We start from the raw sequence: 14,045 nt of genomic DNA, 5'->3' as shown, positions 1-14,045 counted from the left end.
AAGCAATACCTGTAAAATACCTCTTAAATATATATGTATATAAAATACAAGTATATATTCATATATTAGCTATTATTACTGTCATAATGGGCATAGAGACAATAATTGAATTAATGAGATCTGATGAGATCACGTTGGGAAATAGTGTAGTAGGAGAAAAGAAGAGGGGTAAGGACAAAATCTTGACAGACACCCACAATTAGAAGAAATGACTTGGATAAAGATCAAATAAAGGAGACTGAGAAAGAATAGTCAACCAGAAAACTCAGGCACTAAAAAAATATTTTAAACTGAAATGTTGTTTTAAATATTATGCCCTTTTCTAAGTAAACCTAAAGCACTGTAAGGTCAAAAAAAAGTTAACTCCCTTGGTTAATGGATTCATGGATTTAAAGCTGGAGAAATCTTGCAGATCATTAAGTTCAAATCCTCATAAATGAGGAAACTGAGCTGCAGAACATTCTTATGATTGCTAAATGACTAATCCAAAGTCGTAGAGCAGATGTTTGAATTTAGATCCTCCAAATTCAAATTCACTGTTGTTTTCTGAAAGTGTTGGAACTTTTAGAGGTGGATCATATGTCAGCCCGGTAGATATATTTTACATCAGAGATTGTGTCCATACAAAGAGATAAAAGGACAATAATGATGTCAAAAGGAACCATTTACTTCCGACAGTCAGGGATCAGTGGTATTCATTTCTGTAGCAGATATAATTAAGAGATGCTCATTTGCAATTCTGTTTGTTTAATTTCATCTATGATTAAAATCAGTTCTGCCATTTTGTTATCCTTTTCCCCCCTCGAAGCACAGGAGCTGTGTACCTCTCCTTCACTCTGTCTTCGGACATCATCATACCACATGCATTGTTTCGTTTTCTTGGGCACCTGGGGAAAAGCTGTATCAGAAACTCCTGAGAGAAATCAAAGGGGAAAAAATGTTTCTCCCCCACAGACCTCACACAAGATAGATGCAGACTTTAACTTTTTCAAGAAAATTCTTGTCCAACAGATTATTTGACTTTCACAAACGCTCCCTGAGATGGGAGTTAAGATTATTATTTCCGCTTTTTGGGCAAAGAAACTAAGGTCCAGAAGAAGGTTGAGTGACCCACCTATACCCTCATAGCTAGTAAGTATAAGGACTGGGATTCGAATCCAAATCCTCTCAAGTCCACAAAACTACCAATTACACTGTGTTGCTTCTCTCCAAAAGGGCAATCCAAGTACACACACACATATTTTTGATCAATTGACTGCTTCAACAATGAGTAACTGCACAAAAAGTGCCACAAAAATGTCATTAGAATGAGAAATGACCAGCAAGAGAACAGAATGATGTAATAGTCTCTATTGAGATTGTCACAACGACAAGAAACATAGAGAGAGGCTCCCTGCACATCAAAAGGGATTGCTTGTTGAGAATTTGCTTGAGGATATGGACAAGACTGCATAGGAAAAAATTATGTATGTACAGATTGTGATCTGCATCAGTGAAGGGAGTACCCACTGGATTAGATCACAGAGCCACTGAGTGCATCAAAGCATAATAATGGACACATAAGAAGCACTCAGTAAATATTTGTTTATTGATTGATTTCTGTGGATACACCATGGTGGAAACAAATGGTGACTTTTTTGTACCCACCTTTTACCCATTTTCTCCTTTTTTCCTCATCTTTTCTCTTTCCTGTAGAAGATAAGCTCTCCCAATGATATATTCCACCTCTTCCACCTTTTGTCTCTCCTGTACTCTTCTTCCCAGAAATTATACCTGAATCCTCCTTTCTTCCCTTGGGGACTGGGACAATGGGCACTAACTACATGTTTCTTTTCTATTTTTCCCTCCCTTTTTTTTCTTCCAAAGTCATCTCACCTACTCGCCATAGGAAACTCAGTTTCCTTACAGGTAATTCCCTCAATGCCAGTGGGCTCATCCCTAGAAGCCTCCTACCCTGGAAGAAGAGATCAAGACTACTGTACTCCTACTTCAACCTCACCGGCAGAGAAAATGGGAGGGGGAAGTAAGAAAAAGAGGAGGAGGGAGAAAAGGAGGGAGGGCCGGCCTCATATTGCAAGACTTCAATCTTGCTCTCCTTATGCTAGTTTGCAGGAGTCTGATCCTGCCTGCAACACGGGCTCTGAGCTGTCTGCCAGAGAAAACTCACTCCTTCACGGAGGAGTGAAAACTTTGTTACTTCTTTCTGCCCTTAAAGGAAAAAAAAAGGAAAGTTTCCATCACTTCTGGGAAAAGAGCTCTGGGCAAAGCAGCAGACTTTGTGAACGGACTCCGATTGAATTCCCCTCGTTTCTTCTTCCCCGGCTGGGATTTCTGGATTTTCTCTGGAAAAAAGAATACTCTTCAAAAGGGCATCTTTGTTGTCATCGTCACGCTTGTTGATGTTACTTCAGCTTTCTAAGTGAAGCTTTGGAGCAGGGATGCTTGCATTCTTCTCCCTTCTGGATGTGGCAAGATGAAGAGGGGTCCAGAAGGGTGACCTCAGACCTCAGCCAACGAAAGGGTCCCTGACGTTTGGCTCGTGGCATTGTCTCCCCCTGGGTGGGGCAGGGTGGAGGTGGTGGTGAGGCGTGGACTTTGGAAAACGCTGGTGCTGTGGAATAAAAAGCACAGGAGCCCAGAATTCGTGGAAAGCGCTCATTCCACAAGTCTTATCCATGAGTTCCTAGCTTTTGCCTCCTCTGGCACCGTTTGAAGAGGATGGGGTCTGCAGACTGATGTATAGGACGTCGCTTTTCCAAACTACAGGTAAATGTGGCTGTTGGGGGCTTTCCTCGTACCTCCTTCTCCATTCCCCACACACATTTTCCTGCTGGTTCGGAAAGGAAAAATGGAGAAATGCAATTATTAAAGTGGCTTAATCTTGGTAGGGAAAGGAAGAGAAAAGAGGACAGAGGGAAGTAGGTCTTGGGGTGGCCCATGTATTATTATCCCTGGAAGAAATCTGGGAGGCCAGGGAGAAGACTCATTTTTTAACTGCTTCCAGCTATTTCTCTTTTACGAGCTTAAGGGGCTAGTTAAAACCCTCAAACTCTGCAGGGTATATGCTGACTGCAGCAGAGAAGAGTTGAATCTACAGAGAAGTTGGATTTGAATCAGGTCCCCTTACAAAGATCTGCTGCCCCCGAGATGCCTTTGAGCGCCGACTATACACACACACACACACACACACACACACACACACACACACACACACACAAATAGATATAGATGTGTCTATATGTATATGTGTGTGTATATGTACGTATGTGTGTGTGTCTTTACACACACACGGATATACATATATAATGCTGTCTCACTCTGAGACACTAGAGAATCGTCAATGGGGTTTCCAGGTGGGGCAGAATCTATCCTTGAAATGGCCAAGAGAGAGAGAAAGGAAGATGCAGCTCGGCCACTTCCCACTACTCTCTCCAAATACTGAGAGCATCCCCATCCCCCACTCTCAGTCCCCTCTCGAGGTCAAAATTTCAACCTTAGAGAGGAAAGTAAGCTAAAACCCAGACTATGAATTCCGCGACGGAGGAACTAAAGCTCCCGCGATTATTCTCGCTTCAGCGAAGGAAGCTGGGGAAGTCATCAGCGTGCCCTAAAGGGAGGATGAGATCTGGCGTCAATCCGGGAGAGAAACTGCTGGAGAGCCCGCCTCAGGCTACCCCTGGTATTAGTATTAGCGTAATTTATGGCGCTGCGCTCCTTGCGCACGAGAGCAGAGGATCTGGAGCTCGTCCAGGAGAGAGAGCAGGCTGGCCCAAATAAGTTGTTCGCCTCCCTGAGAGAAAGGAAGTTTGACTCATTCCCTCCCCGCCCCAATTTGTCTCTGGTTAGCGGTGCAGTCTGGAGCAGCCTCCAGAGAGCCACCGAGAGGCTTTGGAAACTGGCTGAAGACTCGGGATGTGCAGCTACTGCTTCAGGTCCTGAGTTCTTCCCCACCCCCGATCTGGAACCCGAGCCCAGAGAGATCCCTGTGGATTCTAGCTAGCCAGACGGTCGGTTTCCCTTGAGTTCTCCAAAGAGGGAATGAGAATTGGGAGGAAAGGCAGGCAGAAGAGAGGAGAAAAATGAGTGAAGTGTGGGAGTCACTGCTCTAGGAAGTTCGAAATGAGCAACAATTGGCTTGCCTTCCTCTTCTGGTCAGGCAGCCAGCGGATCAGAGAAATATTGGATATCTTAGTAGTATCCCTTTCAAAAAAGGCTACTACCACCTATGTCAGATTTGAGTAAGAAAACGACTTATAAGAGTAAAGGACTCACCAGATTAGAAACTCTTCCCTTGATATGGTGCCAAAATTCACCTCTAAAGAACGAGATTCAGTGATTCCCTCTAACAACCTTCCTTTTTCCTCACGATGCCTAAGATGTGAAACCGAGTTTGGAGCAAATATAGTTTCCTGGGTCATTCAATTCTTCCTTTCCCCTTCTAATTTCTGTATTTTTTTTTCCTTTTGTTTCAAGTGGTAAAGGTGGGAAGAGTCATTTATCTATTGTGGATATTATAATTTTCAAGGAGACTAGTGAATAAAAAGACCAATTTTTAAAAATTCGTCTTCATTCCATATGAAATAGAACTATTTTGACTTAAAGCAACGTAGATCTTAAAAGAGGTAGGATCATTACTTTTTAAAATTCATTGTAATGATCGTTAGACCACTGCTATAGTATTCTTATTTCCAAAAGGTGCATTGTTATGTGAAAAGATGAAAAGTAGCTCCCTGAGTATTTCCATTACTGCTTTTTTTAATATCCCCAGTCTTTTTGCTCATTTAAATGTCCTTGGTCTCTGAAGACCCTTACACCCCTGAGATTCTGGGAAAGATAGTTCTTTGCTATTCTGCTTATAAAAGTTTCTTTAGAGGACCTCAAACAGCCATCAACACCATGACGTCCCTTGACAAGTAACCTCTGACATGAAATAGTGCATGTGGTTCTTTTAATTAAAAAATGGTCTTACTCAAACAAAACACTGGTGAAATTCATGTCTTTCCACACCCTAGCAAGGTTTTTATTGGTTCATAGCTGGAAATGTCATGAAAGTATGAAAATAGCCACAGATGTTTAAGAAACACTTTGACAGGAAGAACTTGCCTCTGGAAAACATTATCAATTATCACCAATGATATTGAAAATTTTTAAAATATATCAATGAAATCGCTTGTAAGTAGAAGAAACCAAATTTATTTTGTAAGAATGAGTGTTGCAGTAGAAAAATGCTGACTTTTAAACTAATCACTTTTTGCGTAAGAGAGGATCAGAGTTAAATTTGAGGATTATACAAAGAATAAGAAGCTTAGAAAGTAACTAACTACTCTGAGTTTGTGGAATATAAAACAAAATGTAAGGGGAAAGTTAAAATATATGTTGCTTTTCTGCAATGACATAAAAGTGCTAAACATCCGTTTATTATTTGAAGTCTAGGAAAGTCTTTTAGTTTAATATAACTTTAAAAAACAGTTCTAGAAAAAGAAACCAATGGTACATCAAAACTGAAAGCATATTTTATTATTGTTGTTACTATTATCATCACCATCATCATCATCATCATTATTATTATAAAACAGGTACCAAAAATAATGAAGTTTGACAAGATGCAGAAGGCAACTTTGGAGGCACTATCCGTGGTGCTGATCTTGTTTTGGGGACATCCTCAGGATACACTTGCATGCCCTCACCCATGTGCCTGCTATGTTCCTACAGAAGTTCACTGCACATTTCGATCTTTAGCTTCAGTGCCAGCAAGGATTTCTAAGCATGTGGAAAGAATCAATTTGGGGTTTGTACCACAATTTTCTAAGAACCTTGAAATATGTGTATTTTTCTTCTTAATAACCTCTGAATGATTAAATATACATGGGGAATAGAGGGAAGGCTTTATGTTAAATACTGTCCTTTCATAAAATCAACTATAATTACTTCTCATATGAAACTGGTTTCACAAGGTCTAAAATCAAGGATGTTTCTTACCAACCTCAATTTGGTAAGAAGTTTTATTGCCAATATTAATTATAGAGATCTCGTTTTGTCTTAATGATTCTGAGAAATTAATGTAGATTCTGCCAATTTCTTTAAATATGAGATGACACGAGTAACCTTTTGAAAATTTTTTAGCAGAGTGAAAAGAATGAGTGTAGCATTGTGACTTTTTAAAAGTCATCTATAAAAAAGGTTGATATTAAATTTAACTATTTTTAAAAAAATTCTCTTTTATGGGTATTTCTACGTATTATAAGAAATTGAACTGTCTTGTTTTTTCATTATCTTGAATTTTACTGTTGTGATTTTATTTTTATTCCTTTTGCTTATGAATTGTCTCTTCAATATAAATCCTGTGATCCTTTTAAGTATGGAAAGGTGGCAGATAATTCAGAAATTTCAGAAAATAGGAAAATAAATGCCTGAAAAGCTTCCTTGTTGGATTGTTTTCTTGAAAATGAAGTGTTATATTTTTAAAGGGAAGTAAAAACTTCTATAATTATATGAGTAAAATTTAAATATGCAACAATGTTAAAGAGGGTATAATTAGATTCAGTGGTCATAGGTGGAACGGTAGAATGAGAAAGTAAAAGAAAGTTAGGGTAATAAGGAAAACTTTCCTTGCCTGAGGCAATAAATCATGTAATACTATTCTCAGTAATGGTGTAGGAACTCCCGTGGTTTGAGTCCCTTCAAAATCAGACAGGAATGGTGGTAACATAGTATGGGAAATATTTACATTTCTATGAATCTGACATTTGTTCATGTTTATTACTTCTTCCCACAGGGGAGATAAAGCCTGTTTAATCCCATTCTGGAACGAGTTCCATATTTTGGTTTACAGAAATGAAAAGGAGACTTAGATTCCTTGTTCTTTCCCTCTGCTTCTCATCTATATATTCTCTGATTATCTGCCCTTCCTATTTAGGAACTATTCCATGCATGTATGTAGCTGGGAATATAACTAATAAACATTTATGAGTGTCTATTCTGCATGTCACCCAGTCAAAGGACACAACTAAGCAATTCTCCTGTGGACAAGGGTTAAAAGGCAGAATTATATGATTTTCCTTTCCCTGATTTAGTCAAGAGGAAGTAAGGAGAAATGTGGTTTGAATCTTTTCAAATAATAAAAGAAGTATTGGATATGACCTCTTTAATGGAATACTAGTGGATCTTTGAATGTGCTAGAGTTCTTGACAAATTAGATAATAATGGGGTGACAGTTGACCCCATGTAACATTTCACAGTTTACAAAACTCTCTTCTCACAACCACCTTTGGAAGGTCAAAAGGGCAAGTATTCAGCCTATTACAAACACAAGCTTAAATTTCCTTTTTCACATATATCCATAAGTTCAGCTTTCTCAAATTCAAACTTTATTTTCCTCTCCAGCAGAAAGCAATGATTACTTTTATTCTTTTATTCAACAACAGAGATAAATATTTAGGAATGGGAAGGAGGAAGCAGTTAAAAAAGTATTGAATAAGGGCAGTATATTACAATAGCTTTTCCACATAGAACAGCAAAGATAACCAAGTAGAAGCTCACTGCTGGTTTTTTTTTCTTTTGAAAGTGAATGGCAACAAGATTTTTTTTAATTCCTATATTAATATTGTGGAAATATGAACATTTAATTTAAGAAATGAATTGCTTCAAAATGTATTGCTACTAGATGTACAATTTTGAAAAGTGGATTAATATAATTCTGTTCCACCATAACTGTGTTTAACCACTTTAATGGTATCTTGAGGGAAGGAATACCCCAAAAGAGAAAAAAATGGCATTGTGCAAAGTGACAAAGGAAAGGAAAGGGTAGGTAGATGTCTACTGCATACAAAACCTAGAATATGAGTTGTCTTTTCAGTAGTTTGGAAAGGCTTTAAAACTTTCGAGAGGAAGCTGAAGTCATTGGCAGGATACTGAGGAAAGGTCATATTACTACACATCTGTTTGCAACATATCCCATCAGTGTATAATGAGAGATCTTCTGTTTCTATACAAGATGATCTGGAAGACTTTCCCATAAATTGCTTTCCAAATATAAGAAGAAAAACAGGGATTATTGTCTGCCTGCCTGGTCTTTTTTTTTCAGAAGTGGTTTCGTCAAACTTTTTTGACACCTTTCTAGAATTTCTTGAGTGCTCTATAAATAATGAATTATGCATTTTGAAAATTTGATTTCTTGTGTAGACAACATTACTCTTCCTGTCCTAAACAATTCTGTCCTTTTTTATATCAGGAAGAGAGAAAACCTGCCCTGCCCTCCTTACTCACAGATTGCTTTCTAGGAAATTTTTATCTTTCTAGAATTTGAACACATCTTCCAATATATCACTTCCACCTGGAAGCTTCTTCAGCTTTCTACTTCCTCTTGAATATAGCTTCCGGAAAATTATATAGGCATGATCAAGCTTATTCTTGACATGACTCATTCTAGCACATTCAGTGGGATCACAGATTGAAAGTTGAAAGAGATCCTGAAAGTTGCCTGATCCAACCCCCTTATTTTATGTAAAAGGAAACTACTACTCAGAGTGGGCAAAATAACTTTCCCCAGATTTCATAGATTATAGGTGAGAGAGTCCTGAACCTTGATCTCATGACTATGAATCCAGTCCTCTTTTCCTTAGAGTATATTGTCTTCCAGGCCAGGTCAAATGGACTCACTCCTACATTGAGCCACTATATTTATGAATAAGAGTGACTCACACCAGCTTATATATCTGTGTTGCCTATTGAAATCATTGGTCTTCTCCATTGTAGGGGCCAGAATGCAGATTACTAAAAATTAGTGTTTGTTTGGTCCTTCAAATAGGACTGACAGAAGAAAATAGATGAAGGAGGGGAGCACCAGAGGAATTGAACCTAAGTACTTCTGGAAAACAATGTACTTCTGATTCATACTAAAAGTACATTCTCTACTCCAGCATAGCATTCTCTGCTGCATTCCTGGCCTCTTTCCTTCTAAAATGGTTTCTTTAAAGTATAGTGTCTTCTGGAACAATTGTTGTCTCTGTTGTCCCTTTAATTCCCTTTCCATAGGAGAGAAGATGTCTAGTAGTGGAAAGAGCATTTTATTATCATAACACATGGGGTTGAGTCTATCTTTGCTGATACCTCTGCTAACATGGGTCAGATCAATGATCCTTACGTTCATTGCACATAAAATGAGAGCCCAAGATGATTTCTAAGATACCTTCTATCTTTTGATCCAACGAGGTCCTAATTTTGCAAAGACATGCATGGCTAGAAAACCGACAGGGAAATCTGACTGACAACAAATTATGACAATTTCCCTTTGATGGTATTTCTGTTGTTATTATAATAAGAAAACATTCCCACTTTATATCTAATTTACATCTGACAAAGAGTTATAGAAAATGCTATTTTAGAGATGAACAAATGAAGGCTTCAAGAAGTTAAGCATTTTACTTGTTTTGTTGTTCAGTTGTGTCCAGGCCTTTGTGGCCCCATTTGGGGTTTTCTTGGTGAAGTTACTGGAGTGCTTTTCCATTTCTCTCTGTAGCTTTTTTTATAGGTAAGGGCACTGAAGCAAACAGAGAACTTGCCCAGGTTCATACAGCTAGTAAGTGTCTGAGGCCAGATTTGAACTCAGGGAGATGAGTACTCATGAGAAGAAGTCTTTTTACTCCAAGCCCAGTACTTTACTCACTGCACCACCTAATTGCCCCATAATTTATGCATAGTCACACACTTATTCTTAGCTGTCACTTTTTATATGTATCCAGGTCTTCTGACTAAACATCCAAAATTTTTTTTCCAGTATAGTATACTGTCTTGCTATATGACAGATAAACAAACACAGTCCTGAAAGCTACAGTAATGAGTAAATAATCAAGAAGAATTTAAGCATGCCTTTAAACACTTTATTTCAGAAACAAAACTTGGCAAATTGTGTAGCAGGAGCTGTCTAAGTCCTACATATTCAGATACTAATGAGCAGATGTAGTAATATAAATTATTGATAAATAAAGTTTATTAAAATGATCATCTCAACGGCAGATGTGGTTGAATGGTTAGAGAATTGTCTTGGAATCATGAATATTTGTGTGTAATTCTTGCTCTGATACATGCTACCAATGTGACCTTGGGGAAAGTCAATTAACCTCTCAGTTCTTCTAGGCAACTCTGGAAGAGCAGATGCCAATCTGAATCGGTAGAGAAAGTTTCATCATTGAGACTTCTTATATGTATGAAATCACTGACCTAGTTCCTCCCCCCCCCAAAAAAAGAAAATCCTTTTTATTTTAATTCCTATATAACTCATCCTCATATAAATACATATATAGTCTCAGATATATCCTCTGCTCTTCTGAAGTTTATAATGACAAGAATGATTTTGTCTATTAGGAAGAAAAGGGAAAAAGAGTTTAATGGGCACAATAAGGTAATAAGCTGTTTCCACAAGTACTTATTCAGGTTCCTTAATATTTCTAAATCTGACTAATTATTTATAAGGTGTATAATTTTTTTAAAAGCAATAAGTATCTTTCTGCATAACACCTTATAGGAACTTAAAATGTCTGAAGCAGAAGGGATATGGAAAGCATTTATTCTAACACTATGGTTTTACAGATGAGGAGAGTAAACATTATCCAAGTGGTTCAGTGAGTAGAGCATGGGACCTGGAGTCAGGAAGACCTGAGTTCAAATCTACCCTCAAAACTTAGTAGCTTTGTGATCTTTTGGCAAGTCACTTAAGACTGTTTGCCTCAGTTTCCTTATTTATTTTTTAAAAAAAAGTGACCTGGAGAAGGAAATGGCAAACAATTCCAGTATTTTTGCCAAAAAAGTCCCAAATGGGACAACAAAGTGTCAGACAAGACCAAAACAACTGGACAACAGCAACAACAATGAACAGTATCTAAGATATTAAGTGACTTGCCATGGGTCAAATGGCTAGTAAATGGTGACAATTGCATCAGCCCTAAGTAACCACTCTGTACTTCCTCCCTCCCAAGGATCTCCTTGCCTTTTATTTCTAACTTTGTCATTCTTTCTGTTTCCATATGTCCATTAATCATCGATCTTGTTTATAATTCTCTGCCTTCTTTTATCACATTTTTTCCTTATTTGCCATAGAAAGGCCTTGGTTCCAAAGAAAAATCATACACACCTATGATATCATCTAGAAAAGAAACTTACCTGTAACCCATGATCCTGCTGATATGATCATAGATAGTCATAGATGTTAGATGTGACACAGAATTTGGAGACTATTGAAACCAACTTCTTCACTTTAGAGATAAGGAAACTAAGGCCTGGAGGGGTTAAATGATTTATTCAAGTGGCAAAGGTAGTTAGTGGCAGAACCAAGATATGAACCCACCTCCTCTGACTTCAAATCCAGTGTGCTATTTTTCTATTATACAATGTTATATTCGATCTGCTTGAGTTTACTTAGCTTAGTAAAAAAATAATAGTCCAAGAAAAATATTTTATGGGGTAATCTGGCTCTCTCATTTCAGTTGTGAATTATGTTATAGAATCATGACCATAGGTTTTAGAACAAGATGTTGTAGTTGTCAAGTCTGGTTATTCTTCAACCTATAGGAATCGTATAAGTCCTCAAGAGTGGCCCTTTGACTGAATCCAAACTTCACAGAACATATCCCCTTAATAAAAGGATTTGTTCTGTAAAACTTGGACTCAGTCAAAAGGCTGCACCCAATGTCCTAGAAGGTCACATGTGGCCTTGAGGCCACAGGTTTCCCATTCCTGGTACAGGGTTTCCAATGCAAAAACATAATTTAGAAGGTGACATTTTTGGAGGGGAAGGAGGGAGCTTGGCTTCTTATTGGTACAGATTGACGAACTGTCTTGCTTGAGCTTCATGATGTTAAGTTTCATACAAACTGATAGTTCATTGATTTCCTGCATGTTTCATTGAAATTTCAGAACAGATCCGTAACACAAGGTCCCTCGAACATAAATATTAGGAATCTATGGATTTGAATTCACCAAGTAGGTGATATTTAAATAAAGCTTGAGAGGCGGCATGGTGTGGTGAACATAGAGCTGGCCTTTGAAACACAACAGCCTAAACTCAGATCCCACCTCATCCATATACAGGCATTTGACTTCACAATGGCTCTAGGCATTCCCTAAATTTATACGTTATAGAAAAGTTGCCTCTCTGAATGGCGAAGAGGAGTTTCCTTGTAAACATCTCCCTTCACCAGTAAAATCATGGATCTAGAGCCCCCCAAAATGCTTACTACTCTTTCTACCAGGATAAAGTATATCTTTATGAGCAGTAAACTGAAAATAATATAAAACTGAAAGTCAGACCCTAAGGCTCCACTGAAACCATAACCTAACCGGGAAGAGATGTTCAGTAGGCAGAAAATAGTTGAGTGTCATAATGCTTGTGTATTAAAGGCATAATTCTGTGGAGGAGGGGTAGAAATCCAGGATCTCTGCTTCTGTAATCTCATATAGAAATAACCTGGGATATCATACCTGGCAACTACTCTTTCAAGGGAATCAGGTACAAATATTTATACCCTATGTGTCTGAGTTAAATGAGACCACCAGAGATGTTCAGAAAACATTCATATTAAGATGGAGAAACCCAGACTTCTAAGAATGTGGTAAACACTTGTATATACATTATCCTGACTTCTGACTTCATTGAAGGAACTTGCCTCACTGTCTCCTTCAATGCTCCGCTCACTCAGATTCAACTTGGAGCTCAGTGAGCAAGATTAGCCTTTCTGTTAGCCTCAGCAATCCTTTGCTGTTGGCTTCCCTATTATATACTCTGCAAAATGTTCCCACCCATATGGCAGCGATTTTCTATAGGTGCATCTGATTCTGCCAACTTGCCACTATACTTGCCTGACTACTTTCAGTCCCAGCCTATTAGTCTAACAGTCAGGAGACCAAGCCTTAGACTTGGTGTCAGGAAGATCTGGGTTCAAGCCTGCCTCAGATACTTGCTTGTGATCCGGGGCAAGTCACTTAACCACTCTGTGCCTCAGTTCTTTCAACTGTAAAATGAAGGGGTTGGACTCAATGGCCACTAAGATCTCTTTCAACTCTAAATCTTTGATCCTATGATTCTGGTTCTACTACTGACTATGTTCCATGTTCTATAGTTCTATGTTCTATGCTCTAGAACTATATGTTCTAATTAGACTTCAATTGCCTAAGCTGAAAACTGTGGGAATTAGACTGGAAGATTTTTAAAGTGCCTTCAATCTCCAACATTCAATGAGTCTATAAATATAATACTTAACTGGCATGGACTTAGTTCTTGCTGAACCAATTCTTTCTATCTGCATGACATTCAGGAAAACTCGATAGAAGCTCATAATGGGAATAGAGAACTTAGTGAATGCAGGACATTCAAGTTCACTGTGTGAAACATGGCTAAAATGGAGGCTTGAATATACATGCACATACATATATCCTCTGTGTGTGTGTTTGTATGTGTGTGTGTGTATAAGATACACACATATATATTCATATTTATTGTATGTATTGTTTTGTCTGTTCCTGCTTTTGTTAGAGAACAGTTTTAGGTTGAAATAAGTAAGAAAGGAATGTTTGAAGACCTTGTCCATTTATATAATAATGCCATCTTCTTTTTTCTTTTGGTAAGATGGTATTATGTAATGTGAACATTAAAGTGGTCCTCTGAAGTCATTGAAATTATGGCAGGGAATGGCTTTGCCACTGGGGATTATGTTTCCTGTGCTCATAATTTTATAGTTAGAAGGTTCTTTCTAAAGTTGGCTATAAGGAGAAATACTATGTGCGCTTGACCCTTGGCCTACCTATTAATGATTAATAGTCTAGCACTAAACACATCTGTTTACAGGAATATGGAGCAAGTTGTAAACAAAGCCTTAAGTAACTTAGCGTCTAGCTTCCCCCTCACTCCTCTACCCCCTTCTTTTCCTCCCTGCCACCTTCCTCCTCCTTTCTCTTTAGAGACACACATGCAAAATACACACACACAGGCACACACGTTTTCCTAGAGTCTCAACATTTAGACTGTTACTACTTGTCCCTTCTTAGCCAAATGG

The 14,045-nt window shown here is 38.1% G+C and overlaps 1 protein-coding gene across 1 annotated transcript in view; it reads left to right on the top strand.

The window, feature by feature from the left end:
• The first annotated feature begins 2,741 nt into the window (after positions 1-2,741).
• MXRA5 (matrix remodeling associated 5) overlaps positions 2,742-14,045 on the top strand; it is a 34,353-nt gene continuing 23,049 nt past the window's right edge. Inside the window, exons 1-2 of the mRNA XM_036745979.1 lie at positions 2,742-2,766; positions 5,577-5,788. Coding sequence (XP_036601874.1) covers positions 5,589-5,788 — 200 coding nt within the window. The 5' untranslated portion in view covers positions 2,742-2,766; positions 5,577-5,588. The remainder of the gene's footprint in view (positions 2,767-5,576; positions 5,789-14,045) is intronic.

Source organism: Trichosurus vulpecula, chromosome 2, assembly GCF_011100635.1.
Source record: "Trichosurus vulpecula isolate mTriVul1 chromosome 2, mTriVul1.pri, whole genome shotgun sequence".
Taxonomy (NCBI): domain Eukaryota; kingdom Metazoa; phylum Chordata; class Mammalia; order Diprotodontia; family Phalangeridae; genus Trichosurus; species Trichosurus vulpecula.
This window is presented reverse-complemented; position numbering and strand designations above follow the sequence as displayed.